We start from the raw sequence: 17,895 nt of genomic DNA on the forward strand, positions 1-17,895 counted from the left end.
TTATCCTAACCACCCCCCACTCCACCCCACCCCACCAGCTCAGTTAGTTTGACTCTTGTCGGTCCACGCACTAGAACAAACATTCACAAAGGCGGCTTGTCACTGCATGAGCATCCCTGATCGATTCAGTTTATACCGAAAGCGCCATACGGAGCACTGGACTCAGCCTTTGGTGACAAGGACTGTAGCCCTGGGTCCGCTACTTACTTACCCTCTCGGTACACATCCTCTTCTGCAGAATGGGACTAATACAGTCTGCCCTATAGGATGGCTGCAAGACTCAAACACGCTAGTGCATCTGGTGACCCACAAAATGCCACGCAGATGCAAGGTGGTATTAACCAAACACCAATAGTTAAGATGCTGGCCCAGAAAGTGGGCACGATTCATTTAGTTTACTGACCCTCTCAGGGAAAGGAGGGCCCCATGATGGGAGGCCTAACTGACCCTGAACCAGGTATTACCTTTCAGCAGAGGCCCTGTGACCCTGACAATCGCCACAGCCATCATTGAGCCTGCAGTGAGCCAGACCCTACACTGGATCTTTCACACATTCACTAATTTAAGCAACACAAGAACCCTGTGTGGGTGTCCCCAGTTCAGTGATGAGGAAGCGCTCAGAAGGTAGAAGCCCTGCCCAGGACTGTGCAAACGTAAAGCCAGCATCAGGGCCTGGCCCATCTCAAGAGTTACTCCCCACTGTAGAATCAGGGTGGGAGCTGGGGGGCTCTCCTCAGCTGTAATCCAAGGGTGTTTCTCACACCAAACCTTTGTATGAATAGATTCAGATAAAAGGTCAGCCCACTCGCCTCAGGACCCCTAGTCTGCCTACTTCTTGTCCTTCCCTCCTTTTTCAGCAGCAAAACCCCCTTTTTAAAAAAAAAAAAAAAACAATCTTTGATCATACTATGTAACACAGAAAAAAGTGAAACTGCTTTGGTGAAAGGTGAGGATAGAGAGGCCATGGCCTGGCCCAGTCAGCCTCCCAGTCACTTCACAAAACCCAAGCCTTCTGAGACCAACATGAAAACGGCTGCTTCCTTCCTTCCCTTACTCAGAAAAGCAAAGCCCAGGAAGGCACCTTCGCGTGCACTACTGAGTGTCGAGTTCTACACTGAATCCTTGAACCATATCCACGTCTGCCTCCCTGATATGCTCTGTGCTCCTCAAGCCTGGGCCTGGGCTTCCTATAGTGCCAGCTGCTGTCACCAAGAAAATACCAAGAAGGAACTAGTCCTGTGTTACTCTGGGTTGGTGGTAGGTTAATGGGTCCCTGGCTGTGTACTCTATTTTAACTCACACCACCAAGGATCGGTTAAGATAATTATGAAGTTGGCACCATTAATCGTTGTTTATACTTAGAGTGGCAACACATTAACCATTCCTGGGGTAAGAGGAGACCCCAAAATTTGTTACCACAAAATAGCCTAGTCAAATAGAAATACTATCTGTAAAACTTGCAGGGCAGTTGTCAAGCCCAAATGAGATAAAAGTAAGGGAAATTTAAAGGGCATAGAGCTCTGGTTAGGGCCAGATGGCGCTAGCAGCCGTATGTTTTTAATCCTTTTGCAAAAACAAAGCAACTGGGACAGCAAAAGAAACCCACAGACCCTAGAACATGGAGCAGGCCAAAGCCTTCACAGACACAATACCTCTGAAAGATCAGCAGGGTGAAGAAAAGGGAGTTTTTATGGTGCTATAAGCCAGAGACCCCAAAAATTGCCATCAAATACTCATCCATTCTGAGTACAAAACTCAGCAAGCCACTGTGAAAACAACTCCCAAAACTAGAAGATTCACAGGCTTCCATTTACAAGTGAGCCCAGAAACACTAAGGGGAGACCTTCCACTTCTGCATATAAAGGATTAACGATTATAAGAATTTCCCAGCCAGGCATGGTGGCTCACAACTGTAATCCCACACTTCGAAAGGCCAAGACGGGTGGAATGTTTGAGCCCATAAATTCAAGACCAGCCCGGCCAACATGGCAAAACCCCATCTCTACTAAAAATACAAAAATTAGGTGCAGTGGTGTGTGCCTGTAGTGCCAGCTACTCGGGAGGCTGAGGCACAAGAATCGCTTGAGCCCAGGAGGTGGAGGTTGCAGTGAGCCGAGATTGCACCACTGCACTCCGGCCTGGGCAAGAGAGCGAGACTCTGTCTAAAAAAAAAAATTTCCCTGGCTGGGCGCAGTGGCCAGCACCTTGGAAGGTTGAAGGAGGAGGATCTCTTGAGCCCAGGAGTTTGAGATCAGCCTGGGCAACACAGCAAGAGCCTGTCTCTTTAATAATAAATAAGAATTTCCCTCACACTATAAACTACTAGGAAATCATGAAAAATACATGAAACAACTACTGCTTTCAGACATAGGACAACAGGCAGTGTTTGGGAAAAGGGAAACAGGTAAGCACAACAAATGCCCCAGATTACTACCCAGAAGAAGTTTCTGGGCAAAAAGGTAAAGAGAGACTCCCCAGAGTCTAGTAGTCTCCAGGAGTTGAAGAGACAGAAGTCAGAGTTCAGGAAGACCAAGGCAGGCCAGGCGCGGTGGTTCACGCTTGTAATCTCAGCACTTTGGGAGGCCAAGGCGGGCAGACCACCTGAGATCAAGAGTTCAAGACCAGCATGGCCAACATGGTGAAACCACGTCTCTACTAAAAATATAAAAATTAGCCGGGCGTGGTGGTGCACCCCTGTTAATCCCAGCTACTCAGGAGGCTGAGGCAGGAGAATTGCTTGAACCAGGGAGGCAGAGGTTGCAGTGGGCAAAGATTACACCACTGCACTCTGCCCTGGGTGAAAGAGCAAGGCTCTGTCTCAAAAAAACAAACAAACAAACAAAAAAGACCAAGGCAGAAATGAAGGCAGAGGATGACAAGAGGAGGAAGCTGCACAGAGCAAGCTCCTGAGAGCTGAAGGGTCTCCCGGAGTCTTTGGACAAGTACTAACCTTCAGATATGAAGGGTGAAACCAATAGACCAAGCAGCTGGTGCTCACATAGGGGGTGGGAATAGCCCATGTTCCCAGCAACCAGAAAAAAAGAGAGATTCCATCCAGAAGAACAAATATAAGAGTGGCAGCAGGCCAGGTGCGGTGGCTCACGCCTGTAATCCCAACATTTTGGAAGGCTGAGGCGGGTGGATCACGAGGTCAGGAGTCCGAGACCAGCCTGACCAAGATGGTGAAACCCCGTCCCTACTAAAATTAGCCAGACACGGTGGCAGGTGCCTGTAATCCCAGCTACTCGGGAGGCTGAGGCAGGAGAATTGCTTGAACCCAGGAGGTGGAGGTTGCAGTGAGCCGAAATCACACCACTGCACCCCAGCCTGGGCGACAGAACAAGACTCTGTCTCAAAAAAAAAAAAAAAAGGAGCAGCAGCCAACTTCTCATCAGAAAGTAGGCAAACCATAAGAAAATTAACATCTTTAAAGTACTGAAAAAATTAAAACAAAAACCTGTCAGCCTCAAATTCTATACCTAGTGAAAATATATATTTTTTTAAATACAGACTCTTTCAAATAAAAGCTGAAAGAATTAATCACCAGCAGAGCTGCCATTACAAGAAATGTCAAAAGAAGTTTCCTTCAGGCAGAAGGAAAATACTAGATGAAAAACAGGCTGGGCACAGCGACTCACACCTGTAATCCCAGCACTTTGGGATGCTGAGGCAGCAGGATTGCTTGAGCCCAGGAGTGTGAGACCAGCCTGACCGACATGGTGAGACCCTGTCTCTACAAAAAAAATACAAAAATTAAGATTTACAAATATGACTTCAGGCCCAGCGCGGTGGCTCATGCCTGTGATCCCAGCACTTTGGGAGGCCAAGGCAGGTGGATCACTTGAGGTCAGGAGTTCAAGACCAGCCTGGCCAACATGGCAAAACCCCATCTCTACTAAAAATACAAAAATTAGCTGGGTGTGGTGGCACATGCCTGTAGTCCCAGCTATTCAGGAGGCTGAGGCAGGAAAATTGCTTGAACCCAGGAGGTATGGGTTGCAGTGAGCCAAGATCACGCCACTGCACTCTAATCTGGACAACAGAGCAAGACTCCATCTCAAAAAAAAAAAAAAAACAAATATGACTTCAACATATTGCAAATACCTTCAACAACTCCGATATCCCTTTGCAGATATCCCTTTACAGACTGAGGTGGTAGGATCAGTTGAGCCCAGAAGGTGGAGGCTGCAGTGAGTTGAGATCACGCCATTGCACTCAGCCACAGGTGACACAGTGAGACCCTGTCTCAAATAAAAAAGAAAAGAAAAATGGATCTGCACTAAGGAATAAGGAGCAACACGATAGTAAATACCTGAGTTCATAAGACTTTTTCTTAATTTCTTTAATCTGTCTAAAAACTTTGGCTATTTAACATGCATTGTGGGGCTCATACCTTGTGTAAAAATAAAATGTGGACAATAATATCACAAAGAATAGAAGTGGGGAAATGAAAGCATTCTGTAGTGCAGTTCTTACACTATCTGTGAAAGGATATCGTAGTTGTTGAAGGTATTCTGCAATATGTTGAAGTCATATTTGTAAATCCTAGAGCAACCACTCAAAGAATAGAACAGTACAGTATAGCTAATAAGCCAACGGTGAAGACAAAGTGATACCATTCAAAACCCTCTAAAAGTGGTTATGACAAGAGAAAGAAAAGGAAGAACAGATGGGACAATGGAAAAATTGGTGACTTACAAATAGTCTGGAGATTAACAGTAATGTGCTAACACTGGTGTTTTAATTTTGATAAATGTACTATGGTTATATAAGATATTCACATTAATGGAAACTGAATTGGGTTATTCAGAGAGAAAGATTTCATCTTCCATATGTTTAAATTTTCTGCTGGAAGCAAGCATTTATAATCAAAATTTACCTGGGATACTTGATAATTTATAATCAATATTACCTGAGATACTTGAAACAGATTCTAAGGCCCCCACGCCAGAGCTACTGGATCAGAATCCAAGGATGGAGTCTTATAAACGTGCATAAAACTTATGAAGCTTTCCTCATGAATCCAACACAACCCAACACAGGTCTGTATCTGGAAATTGAGATGAGATGGCCCTCCAGGCCATGTCCCACCCTGAGGTCCTATGGCTCTTAGCGGTCCATAGACTAAAAGGCTGGATGATCAGCAACGCTGAGACAATAGTTTCAGTACAGCGGTGGGGATGAGAGTCAAGTTCAAGTTTTGAGGGGCCAGGACACAGCAAAGAAGAGGACACAAGGAAAGGGGAAGGAAATGGAGATGGTAACACGAGGGGAGGGTGGGATCGGTGCACAATAGACGTTTTCAGGATTAGGAACCTGGGTGTATTTTAAGGCAGAAAGAAGCCATTGGAGGGGAACAAGACACAAGAGAGGCAAAGTGTTAGAGCTTTGGCCCCAGGATGGCAGGAGGCTAGGGAAGCCCCAGTGAGAGAGGCAGAGCTTGGTGAAGGGAGGGATGAGAGAGCATGGCTAAGGTTAGGGAGGATTTAAGAGAGATGGCCGCCTATCTAGAATGAGCCACATGTGGCTGCTGAGCATCTGAAACATGGCTAGTCCAAATTGAAATGCACTGTAAGAACACACACTGGATTTCAAAGACTACACATCTGTAATCCCAGCACTTTGGGAGGCAAAGTCAGGCAGATCACTTAAGCCAGGAGTTCAAGACCAGCCTAGGCAACATGTCAAGACTTTGTCTCTACAAAAAATACAAAAATTAACTGGGTGTGGTGGTGTGCACCTGCAGTCCCAGCTACTTGGGAGGCTGAGGTAGGAGGATCATCTGAGTCCAGGGAGGTGGAAGCTGCAGTGAGCCATGATAGTGCCACTGCACTCCAGCCTGGGTGACAGAGCAAGACCCTGTCTCAAAAAAATATATATGCATATTCATTTAGACATATGCTGTTGCACACTTAGACTATAGTATTTTATCAGCATAAGTTTTATATTCACTGGGAAACCAACAAAATTCGTGTGACTCACTTCATTGTGGTCTGGGACCAAAGCTGTAATGCCTCCGACGTATGCCTGTATATTTCTATTGGAAAATGTGAATCTCGAAATTATGGAAGCTACTAAACTAGAACAAAAAGAAACCCCACCAAATAGCCCTATATCAAAGAATAAAATCTCTTTCTAGAACCCCAGAATTTGCCTCTTTCAGACTGAAGTTTAGCCAAATCTATGAAAAAAGAGCTTGCTAAACCAACTAATTATCAGTACAAATAAAATTATAATGAAAAGTCTATGAAGATAATTTGTTCTCGGATGCCTTTTACATATAGCAATTAATTCATAAATGATGAGTCACTCATGTGCCTTCATGAAGTCAGGCCCTTGAGAGACCCGCAACAGAAAAGAAAGCCACCGACTGGAGAGAACCTGCTTCCTGAGCCCCCACCAAGTTCCAAAAAGGAGAATGGGGCTTCGTCCTCACCCTCAAGGAGTTGCCAAACTGGGCTTGGTTATTATTCACACTTGGAAAGAATGAGGAAGGTCAGCCAGTCCCCTCCAGGTCGTTCGGGCTTCCTCCAAGCTCCTCTTGGTTCAAATTTGCTGTGTCCTCCAGCTGGCATCTCTCCTCCATTCCGTAACTGACAGGGCAGCGAGGTAGCTTCCGGGTGCCTCCTCCCACCACGGTTCTTCTGTCCATCAGCTCTTCCTTCCTCGACTCTGGGGAGTTTCCAACTCCCAGGGGACATTTCAGTTCCCCAAAGATAACACAGCTTTGCGCAGTGGGTGTTTACTTGCTGGTGGTCTTATCTAAGATCAACACTGGCAGCTGTGCCCGGAAAGGCCTCCAGGGTCCAGGTAAGTGGAGGCTTCATGTCTCAGGAGGTACCTGGTCACCACAGTTAGGGTTTTTCTGTTTGGGGATTTTTTTTTTTTATGGGGTTGGTGGCTCTGAAAAAGCTGCAAGTCTTCTCTGAGGACTACAGACCTCTCTCCACCCTCTCCACATTCAGCCTCTCTGGGCTCCAGGGACACAAGATGCCTATACTCAGGTGGCAGACAGGCCAGTGAAGACCTCCTGGTGACATGCTCACATGTTGCTGGGACTAAAGGTGGGATTTTAGCCACCACAGTGGGCTGGTGGTGAGATGTTTACCAACAGGAGGTACTTTGTCCCTCATGTCCCACTTAAAGATTCAGTCCAACCCGGCCTGTGTTTCTGCTGTCCCAAGAGACTCTAGAAAGCTCCAATCCACCCTGAGGTTGATCTTTTAAGTCAGGGTAGGTGGTCATTTGGCAATCAACTGCTCTACTGCCTCAATGTCCTCCTCACTGGACATCCTGCCCCAATTCCATCCTGTTCAGCGCAGACTGATTTTCCTGGAACACGATGTTCATTACGGAGCCAGATGGCATATCAGAAAGAGCACTGTATTAGGAGTCAAGAGATCCATGGGGGAGTCCCAGCATTGCCCCTGATGGCTGTAAAGCTTTGGGGAAAGCATGGCCCTCTTGGCTTTCAGTTTTTCTTCCAGCGAAATAAAGGATTCAGCCTCCCAGAGCTTTAAAGTCTTTCCAACTCTTTCATTCACTCTACGGTCTCTCAAGAATCCTCGGTGGCTGCCCTCCTGCAAAAAAAGCCCAAACTTCTTGGGCTAGCAGCTCCCCAGGCATCATCTGGCCCCAAACCACCTTCTAATGTTTTTGTTATGACCCCATCGCCACCCTCCCCCAAGCCACCCAACCTTCTCCTTGCAGCCCTGACGTACTCTACCCACGCCTTCACCTCCCCTCTGCTTGCCGCAAAGCCCTCCCTTCAAAGCCCTGCCCCAAGTTCACCACAGGCCTCTTTCCTGGAGCCTTTGCTAACATCCCTGCCGCAAGCCCCAGCCTAAGGTGAGCTCCTCTCCTGAACTGCTAGAACTTCTCTGCAGACAACTTGTTGGCCCTTAGGGGTTCCTGCCTGGGCATCCAGTCGGATGAGGCACTCCAGAAAGGAAGAAATTCCTGGGGCCGAGGGAAATGAGGCAGTGGCCTTGGCCTATGCTGGGAAGTCCTATGGGCCTGGTATGAAACCATTGTCATCTGCAGGGTGTTTCACAGGTTAGAAGTCACTTTCCCCCATCGCCTTATTTCACCCTCAAAGACTCTGGGTAAGGGGAATTATTTGCGGTCTGCGTAAGGCCAGTCAATGAGGGAGGAGCCAGGCCCGTGCTAAGCGTAGATCTTCCACCTCCAGGTCCAATGCACTTCCCTCTCAGAAGAGGCATCCACTAAAATAGGGACCAAAGCAGCTGAGGGAAGGCAAGGCAAGCTGCTATGCGAAAAAACGCCAGGCCAGGCAGTCATGTCACAGCACATGGCAGAAATGACTGAAGCATAGCTACTGCCTGAAGTTATCCCCACACCCACTCTCTGGAGAGGACGATCAGGAGCAATCTGCTCAACCGGGAGGTGGGACTCTCCTCCTCGGGAAGGTGTAGAATCACCAGCCTGGCTCCCTGCGGACTCCCGGGGCTCACAGAGGCCAGAGCAGCAACAGCACATGGGAAACAATGGGGCACCGGACTGGTGAGGTCTCAGAGCTCTCCTAGTGATGACAGCCTCATTTTACCCAGGGAGAAAGGGCGAGTAAGCTAAAATCACACAGCAACAAAGCCGCACCCAGACCCCAGAGCCACTCTCCTCCCTCCCTCCTCCACCAGGGCCATGCCCACTTGGGGCATCCCGCCACCCTGTGTTCTAGGGACAGCTGGAGCACATGCTTCACCCCTCGCCAACCCAGCAATGCCGCAGTGCATCTGACCTCCACTGTTGACTTCTACCCAAAGGACATGAACATTTTTAGTTCCCAAGGAATGTACATCAGCCCAGCGGAAGCTAGGCCACCTCTGGGATGGGGTTGCTGGTTTAAAACAAACACCAATCATCCTATATAAGGACCCGACAGCCACCAGGCACCACCTCCGCCAGGAATTGCAGGTAGGCTCTCTCTACTCTCTGTGTGCGTTTGCTGACAGGTTTATTGTCCATGACTGCTGCCTGTCCATTTAACTTCTCTGGGCCTCAGAAGTCCCCTCTAAACACAGGGGATGTTGGACAATCTGAGTCTGTCTGGCTCTAGACAGCTGCCTCTAACCCCCCTCCCTGCTAAGTCCCCTGGGGCCCTTGCTGGTTCAGCTTCCTCACTCCTCATGAAAAGACTTGCCACGAGCTCCTCAGAGCCTGGGACGAAAGGCACTGGGGAGGACCCCCAGCCCCTATCAAGTCCTGCTGCCAGGCGTTCTGCCTTGAACAGCCTTGCAAAAGAGAACACACATCCATTCTCTTCTACCTTGGGAGGTGGAGGGGGGGTCCTCTCTACACAGCAGTCAGGACCCCAGATGGTAAAGCCCCTCATGCCATTTGCTGGGCTCCTACCTGAGCAAGCTCAGAGGCACATGAGAAGGGGAGGCAGCTGCCTGGAGACCTCTCTCCCACAGGCCCACCTGTCTGCAACCCAGCTGAGGCCATGCCCTCCCCAGGTACCATCTGCAGCCTCCTGCTCCTCGGCATGCTCTGGCTGAACTTGGCCATGGCAGGCTCCAGCTTCCTGAGCCCTGAACACCAGAGAGTCCAGGTGAGACCTCCCCACAAAGCCCCACATGCTGACTAGGGTATCTTGTTCCAGCCCTGCCACTTAGCAACCAGCTCTGTGACCTGGAGCAGCAGCGCAATCTATGGGCTTCAGCCTTCTCCCAGGGCACAAAGGACTCTGGGTCTGACCTCACTGTTTCTGGAAGGACATGGGGGCTTAGAGTCCTAAAGAGACTATTTCCCCTTTCCAGCAGAGAAAGGAGTCCAAGAAGCCACTAGCCAAGCTGCAGCCCCGAGCTCTAGAAGGCTGGCTCCGCCCGGAAGATGGAGGTCAGGCAGAAGGGGCAGAGGATGAACTGGAAATCCGGGTCGGTACCTCTGCAGTTTTACGATTCTGTGGCAGCGAGGAGGGTGAGGTCACGGGAGAGGGAGGACAGGGAGAGGTGGCAGTGAACAGGGTCCCAACTACAAGCTCCCCAGAACTATAAAACCAGTACCACAAGAGTTGAGCTCTGCCCTGGGGTCTGTGAGGTCTTTGCCCATTAAGAGAAAAACATCTAGGAGAAGTAACTTTGCTACAACAGAATAGGGATGGAAGGAGTCTGGGCAGAGGAGAGAGAGTGCCCGAGCCTCCAGGTGACTCAAAGGTGACAGAAAATACAGTGCCCAGAGACAAAGACACCCAGAAATAAACGGCAGGCCCAGACTGAAGATGTTTCTCTGCAGAAAACCGTGTTTTACTCAGGGGCTTCCAGGGCCTGAACTGGGGAGTGGAGTGCTTCAAAAAAGCATCCTGGATGGGAGAGCTGGCGCTAGCCCAGGCTCCGGCACCCACTCACCTCACCTGGAGGCAAGGAGGGGGCAGGTCTGGACGATTTGCTCTGACAAATAGTGCGTGGGGCAAGGAGAAAGTTAAGACAACCCAAGGATGGAGAGGAGGAGGGAGTAAAGGATTTTACGGGGTTGTCTACGCAACCTTCCTGTGGCTGTGGTTCAGGGAATGATTTTTTCTAAATATTTGGTTGGCGACATCATTTCGCAGCTAAGGCAGGACTCCCCCAAGGTAGCACTTAATAATGGCAGCTATTAGACGCTGTGCCCGAGGATACCAACTTCACCTCTAACCGTCCTACCTCCTCCCTACAACAACCTGTGAGGTAAGCAGGGCTGGCATTATTCCCACTTTAGAGCCGAGGAACAGTTCAGAGGTGAACTCACTTGCCCAAGATACCACAGTGGTGTATGCAAGAGACGCAACACAAGGTCAGGGCTGACTCCAGTCCCCAAGCCCTCTTCCTCCTCACTGGTCTGATGGACAGAAACAGCACACAGTGGCCCAGGGGAGGCCTCTTCCTTCCGGAGGAGTGAAATGTGCCCGCCTTGGCCTCTGCCTGTTCACCATACTCTTCTCCAGTCAAGGAATAAAGCCGTCGGAAGCTCCCCAAGCCCCTGCTTGCCTTCATCCTCACCAGCGCCTAGCGGTGTTAAGACCTTTCCTCCACACGATGGGATCCACTAGATTCCCATGTGAAAGAGCTGCATACCCTTATGCCAAAACCAGGATATTTTGCTGGTGAGATGGCTAGCTCCACACATGGTCATCCCAGCCAGAGGAGCTGCACAGTAGCCCAGATGAGAAAGAGGTCTTGGTGGCTGATGATGCAAGGTGGGGCTGATACAGCGGGAATTTTGCAGTTTCTTTGAAAGCTAGCCTTGGAGCATGTGACCCACACTGCCTTGGCTGGAATGAGAAGTCAAATGCCTGGAGGATGTTGGGGCTGCCAGAAGAGGAGTGGCTACAGAGCCCTGGAGCGCCCCACTACCAAACCCCTCACAACCTAGTGTCCCACCCACCTTTCTCATCTCAGGCCCCTCTACCTCCCCGCAAACCTTTCCCTCCCAAAATCAAGTTTCAGAGTAGAAGACTTTAGAGACCAAGTCCCACTCCCATTGAACAGATGGGCTACTGAGGCCAAGAGGTAAGTTGGCCCCCCACCAGCCAGCACTATGACACCTCTCACTTGCCTGCACCACAGCGCCAGGTGTTAGGCCAGGCCAGCAGTTTCCCAGACCGGTGCTCGTGTTTCCTAAGATGTCTGCCAGGTGATCGGCCACCCCGCATTTGCCTCAGCGGTGGAAGAAAAACGAGTATTTACTGGAGGGAATGGATGGCCCCAACTTTCCTTAAAAAAAAAAAAAAAAAATCATGTCATTCCCCACTGGGTCCACCTTCACGGTGGAGTTAAGGGGAGGGAGAGTTCGAAAAGGGAACGCATAGCTATTGGTTGTTTAATAGCTTCTCTGCACCTCTGTCCTCACCTGTAAAACGGGCACAGTGGTAGCGCCTACCCCACAGGGAGGCACTGAGGACGCCTGGCCTGACGCAGAGGAAGGGCAATGGGACTAAAGTGGTTTTCAGGGCCAGGTGCGTTTAAAAGTCCTGCATTCTAGTCCTTGGCCTCCAACTCCCTGGGCTTCTACTGCGAGGACCAAATGACCCAGCACTAAGATCCTTCCCTGACTCAGACAAGTCAGTGCCCAACATGGCCAGGCACCGAGGCAGCCACTGGCAGAGACAATCTATGCTCTCAAGGAAAGTCTGCCATGTGGCTGCAGCAGAGCTCCTTCCCACTTACCCAAAGCTTTGAGCTCCAATAAGTCATCTCAGGAATGCCTGGAACATGGAAGAGATGGGGCACTCTCCCTGTGGAGGGGAAGAAATGGAGGCACAGAAAAGACTTGGCTCAGAGCCTCTTTCTAGGAAAACATCAGCTTCCTTTTGATTTTCCAGGCATCAAAGAAAGGTCTATGTATATGAGAGAAAAAATACCTAGGGAAGGAGAAAAAGGAGAAGAAACACACAAGAGAGAAAGGAGAAAGAGCTGGGAGCAGGGAAGGAATAGAAGGCCAGCAGGCTAGTGCTGAGAATGCTGGGCAGACCCCCTGCCAGGGCCTGAAATGCTGCATTGGTGACTCAACTTTTGTCTTCAAAACTGCAAGGGAGAAAAAAAAATCTCATACTAGGGGACACCACAGCTTTTATCAGCAATCCCATTAAAGGCTAAGGCTGAGAGGCATGAGACTGCAAGGTAAGTGTCTGAAAGATGGTGAGTGGGAAGGTGAGCTGTGGTCCTGAGAAAGGAAGAGAACCTGGCTGAGGTGTCACTCAGCAGTCCCTGCTGGGGCCCAAAGGCCATTCTCCCTCTCCACTCCTGAGGAGAGAACAGAGCCCAGAGCCCCCTTTGGGATGGGGATGGGCATGACCTCTGACATCTCCTGGGTCCTCCCTGCCCTGCCTCCTAGTTCAACGCCCCCTTTGATGTTGGAATCAAGCTGTCAGGGGTTCAGTACCAGCAGCACAGCCAGGCCCTGGGGAAGTTTCTTCAGGACATCCTCTGGGAAGAGGCCAAAGGTGAGTCCTGCCTGGACCGGGTTTGCTGGGTTTCCTTGCAGCCCCACGTGGGCGTTCACTCTGTGGGTGACGAGTTTTCCCCAACCTCTGCCTCTCCAAAAGAACTTCTAATTTCCCTTTCCCAAAGATCTGCAGGACAGTGGTTGGCTAATATTTGTGAGTGGCTCAGAAGGGAGTTCATCATAGTCTTTGTGTTCAAAGACTGTTCTAAGAACTAGTAAATTAACTAGCTTTGGGGCCTCAGTTGAACCTCAGCTGCCTTAACTGTAAAATGGAGCTATTTTACCTATTGTGAGAGTCTACAATTATTTGGTGTTACACCATCTTCACTGAGTAACTTTACTCCACAAACAAAAAGGAATTGGTGCCAAAATAGCACTCAGAACAGGTTCTGCAGCCTGTTAAGCGGTTCCTTCAAATATTAGAGCTTCCCGAGTTAAGCAAAGGGTTTGCTTTGAACCCCCTCATCTTGTAAAAGAAAAAAAAAGAAACCGCCCAACTGATTGAGGTGGCAGAAACACCTGCACATCTGCAAAGCACTGTCCTCACCAAGGCAGTGACCCGTCACCCCTGGGGAACAGCAGGGGTAGCATTCACCCCACTGTGCAAACGAGGAAACCAAGACTCAGAGCTTTGAGGTGACTTGCCCAGGGCACAACAGTCCACACTTGAGTGCCGCCCTCTGACTCCAAGGCCAGTGCTTCCCCGCAACCCCCACCATTACATCCCACCTCCAATCTCACCACAGTGGAAGAAAAGCACTAGCAGGGCGGTGCACCCAGAATTCTGACTCAACCTCTTGCTTTCCAGAGGCCCCAGCTGACAAGTGATCGCCCACAAGCCTTACTCACCTCTCTCTTCCTCCTAAGCTTAGAAGCGCTCATCTGGCTTTTCGCTTGCTTCTGCAGCAACTCCCACGACTGTTGTACAAGCTCAGGAAGCAAATAAATGTTCAAACTGCATGCTGATGTTCCAAATGGGAATTTATTTCAAAGAGGAAAAGTTAACATTTCACTTTAAAAAAATCAAAATAATACAAATAAAAATAATTCTTGGTTTATGATCTGTGGGAAGGGAATAAAAGGACAAGTAGCAAGGCCAGTGTGCATGTTTAGAAAACCTAATCACACCAGCTCACTCAAGCAGAGAAGCTAGTGCATGTGCATGCATTGTGTGGAATTAAGACTGGGTTTCTTAGAGGAGGAGGAGAAAAAGGGGGAGAGGAGGAGGACAGAAAGGGGGAGAGCAGGAGGGAAAGGGGAAGAGGAGGAGGGAGAGGGGAAAGGGAGGAGGGAGAGGAAGAGAAAGAAGAGATAAAGTGGGACTAAGAGAAAGAGGGAAGAGAGGAAGAACAAAGACACAGTTCCTTTAAACATCAGGGCTTCCTGAGTGCAAGGCTGCATTAACAGCTTATTAACAACCAGCCAGGGCTGTGTGGACAAAGAAACTTCAGGATGACATTATCGGAGCCAACATCCATTCAAGATTGGAGAGGAAGACAGGAATGCCCAAGAGTGAATTTGAAGTTAGACGTTAAGTGAGGTGCCCAATCACGGCTCTTGGGCACTGCTAGACAGCGCTGAAAGAGCTGCATTCTCCTTCCTCCCTTCTCCACTACTGAGAAGGCCTGACAAAGCAGATGCCTCATGTGGGCAAGGCTAGCCGTCGCCGTGGTTCCCTTACTGATACCAGGTGGGATCCCCAAACATTCCCTCAACTCCAGCTCACAGCAGACATGAGCCTTGACTCTTATGTTCCACAACTTAATTCCAGTTACGACTTCCCGGGGGAAGGCCACTCGGTCACGCCCACCTTAGCCTAAACGTGTGGACTGACTTGACTGTGGGCAACGGATGGGACACATCGCTAAGGGGAGGGAAAGGCAAAGAACGAGGTGGCCCCAAAGAGCAGCACCACAGACTTGCCAATTCAGCCATCAGAGCACTTGTGGGAAACATGCAGGAAGCCGTCTGCAGAGACAGTTGGGGTAATGCCCACACTCTGGAAAACCCCTACCACAGAGGGTGCTAGGAGCCGAGCGTCTCCCCAAGTAAAATTCTGGCTGCCACACATTCAGGCACTAACCACTGATCAGGTGCGGCAGGCAGACAGAAACCCAACTGCTCTCCCTCACATAGAAGCTGTGGTCTGTGAATGCCACCGTCATCCAGGGACTCTTAGAAATGTAGAATCTTGGGCAGCACCCCAGCCCTAATCTATCAGGATCTGCATTTTAACAAGATCCCCAGGCTACTTAGTAAATGGCTGATGGGAAATGGCTTAGAATCCCCTTCCCAGGCATCACAGCACACTGCAGGCCCCCTACTCACCCCTCCACGCCCAGACAGCCATGCCCCCACCTCCCCGGGCACCTGGCACAAGTGGGTACAGAGATCAACACACTTGTCCTGGAACTTAACTGTCTCAGCTCTGTCACTTAGTTGGGATACAACCTTGATTATCGCTAACTGCCCACAGCCCTCATATCCATAGCTACAGAAGAGGAGCGAAAGCCCAATATGGCCAAAGTGGTTAGGAGATGGTTTCTTTTTGAGAAAGCACCTACTGATTGGGCTTGGGAGAGGATGGGTACCAAGCTCTGGACAAATGCTGGTCACCTGATGCTTCCCCCAGCAAAGACAAGAACTTAATTCTATCTCAAAGAAATCACAAGCATTATTACCCGCCTGCCTGGGTCATTCAAATAGAAACAGATATTGCGCACCCACTGTGGACTGGGCACTCTCACCTGTGCCAGGCAACAAGGGGTAGTGCAAAGATCTGGGCTTTGGTCTCAGACCTGAATTTGGATACCAGCTCTGTGATCCAGGCCAAGACTGAATTTCTCAGGCTCCTCACATGTAAAATGCCTACCTTGCTGGGTTACTGCCAAGACTGAACATGAGATCTCACACGAGCTGTAGCTGGCAAAGGGCCCGGCATGTAGCTAAGCATTCAATTACTACAGCAGCCAGCACTTACTGCCACACCCCTGATGTGCACCAGGCACCGTGTTAAATGCTCATGCAAATTAATGTGATTTCACTTCATTTTCACAGCAAGCCTACTTATGAGGGAGAAAACCAAAGCTCAGAGAAATTAAGTAACTTTCCTAAAACACACAGCAAGCACGTGGCCGACTCACGGCTAACGCCACAGGGCTCAGGTGCTGCTTTTTCATCTGGCTCCACAGCCTCTCAGCCAGTGCAGCTTCCCTCGCTCTACTGCCTAGGATGAGAGAGGTTTCCATTGTCATTCATTTTCCTTCAGAATACACGGGTGAACTTGGTAGATGGGTGAGGACAATTTCAAGTCAACAATGGGCAGAAATATAATTTATCAAAGAAAATGGTTAGAGGACACCCTTGAGAAAATGTATTATTTCAAACACGTTCCTGTATCAGCTTTCTTAAACCCACTCCTTTATGCATCGTTTAATGATACCATTGTAACTTGAGGGTCTCTAAAGTGGGGTGTATGTAACCCTAGGGTGAGTGAGCTATTTGCTGGAGAAAAAAATTCTCCTTGTGAAAAAACTTTTACTTTGTGTATAATTAGCATAACAGCACATGTATTTAAGTTCTTATGCACTTATAGGTGTGTGTTCAGAAATTATCTTGAGACAGTGCACAGAAAAGGGTTGAGACGCCTCCACTAAGCTACCCACCTTAATCTGAATCCACCTTCAAATGTCACTGGCATTTGGGGGGCCGAGGCGGGTGGATCACCTGAGATCAGGAGTGTAAGGCCAAACAGGCCAACATGGCAAAACCTCATCTCTACTTAAAATTAAAAAAAAAAAAAAAAAAAAAATAGCCAGTCATGCTGTTGGGCGCCTGTAGTCCCAGCTACTCAGAAGGCTGAGGCACAAGAATCCCTTGAACCTGGGAGGTGGAGGTTGCAGTGAGCCGAGATCAGGCCACTGCATTCCAGCCTGGGCAACAGAGGGACACTCAGTCTCAAAAAAAAACACCAAAACAAAACAAAAAAAAGTCACTGGCAAATGAGCACTTTTTAATACAGTGACCCTGAGAGGGACTGGCTGGCCACTAATCACCATCTTTGACAGAGTTTGCTTTTTCAATCACTGTACATTCCAGTGGCCATTTGCCCTTACTTTACAAAAATGAACGAAGCAAAATTAAGGTGCTGAAAGCAAACGATGAGTATCGGTCCCAAGCTTCCTATAGAAAGATGGAAAAACAACAGAAAAGCCAAGAACAGTCACAAGGACCATCACTGAGTGGACAAAGCCAACTGTACATTCAACTGTGAAGGAACTGAAACAAAGTTCAAGACAATGCCAAAAATACATAATCAATGATTGTATCTAAAAGACGAGGCAGCAACAGAGACTTCAAAGGTGTACAGCATTCTTGGAAGGAAGAGAGCCTTTCTTTTTATGCGTAAGTTTACTTTTTTGGCCGGTGCGCTTGTATTCAAGAATACCTTAGTACAAAATAGGAGCGCTGAGTGCAAGTAATGAAACAGAATTTCCTCCAGAGATTACCCAGAGGCATCAGGAATTCACAGTCCAACGCCCACCATCCAAATGATTCATCAGTACCCCCAGGGACTAGATTTTTCTTCCTCCTACAGCCTTGAGCTGGAAACAAAAAATAAAAAAAAAAAAAGAAAGTATCTACATAGGTTAGAAAGAAGCAGTGCATCTGAGTTCCCAGACAGTAAAATTACTTAACACTCAAAGGCTGTAGAACTTTCAGAATTCCTTTCTGCGGGGAGGCGGGGGGAGGGGAAAGACAGAGTCTCGCTCTGTCACCCAGGCTGGAGTACAGTGGTGCGATCTTGGCTCACTGCAACCTCCACCTCCCGGGTTCAAGTGATTCTTCAGCTTAAGCCTCCCAAATAGCTGGGACTACAGGCGCGTGCCACCCCGCCCAGCTAATTTTTGTATTTTTAGTAGAGATAGGGTTTCACCATGTTGGCCAGCTTGG

General features: G+C 49.0%; 1 protein-coding gene across 1 annotated transcript; it reads left to right on the forward strand.

Annotated features, from left to right (window-relative positions):
- The first annotated feature begins 9,434 nt into the window (after positions 1-9,434).
- Positions 9,435-17,572, forward strand: GHRL (ghrelin and obestatin prepropeptide). Its single transcript, XM_054481359.2, has 4 exons — positions 9,435-9,571; positions 9,780-9,896; positions 12,832-12,940; positions 13,751-17,572. The coding sequence occupies exons 1-4, from the start codon at positions 9,464-9,466 to the stop codon at positions 13,768-13,770; spliced, it is 354 nt and encodes a 117-aa protein (XP_054337334.1). The 5' UTR covers positions 9,435-9,463; the 3' UTR covers positions 13,771-17,572.
- Positions 17,573-17,895: the final 323 nt, after the last annotated feature.

This window comes from Pongo pygmaeus, chromosome 2, assembly GCF_028885625.2.
Source record: "Pongo pygmaeus isolate AG05252 chromosome 2, NHGRI_mPonPyg2-v2.0_pri, whole genome shotgun sequence".
In the NCBI taxonomy this organism is placed as follows: Eukaryota; Metazoa; Chordata; class Mammalia; order Primates; family Hominidae; genus Pongo; species Pongo pygmaeus.

Bases quoted from the DNA above. Each gene is read 5' to 3' on its own strand.
- GHRL (XM_054481359.2), top strand. From the start codon at position 9,464: ATGCCCTCCCCAGGTACCATCTGCAGCCTCCTGCTCCTCGGCATGCTC. The intron at 9,572-9,779 runs GTGAGACCTCCC...TCCCCTTTCCAG, and splicing joins CTGAACACCAGAGAGTCCAG to CAGAGAAAGGAGTCCAAGAA. The intron at 9,897-12,831 runs GTCGGTACCTCT...CCTGCCTCCTAG, and splicing joins AGGATGAACTGGAAATCCGG to TTCAACGCCCCCTTTGATGT.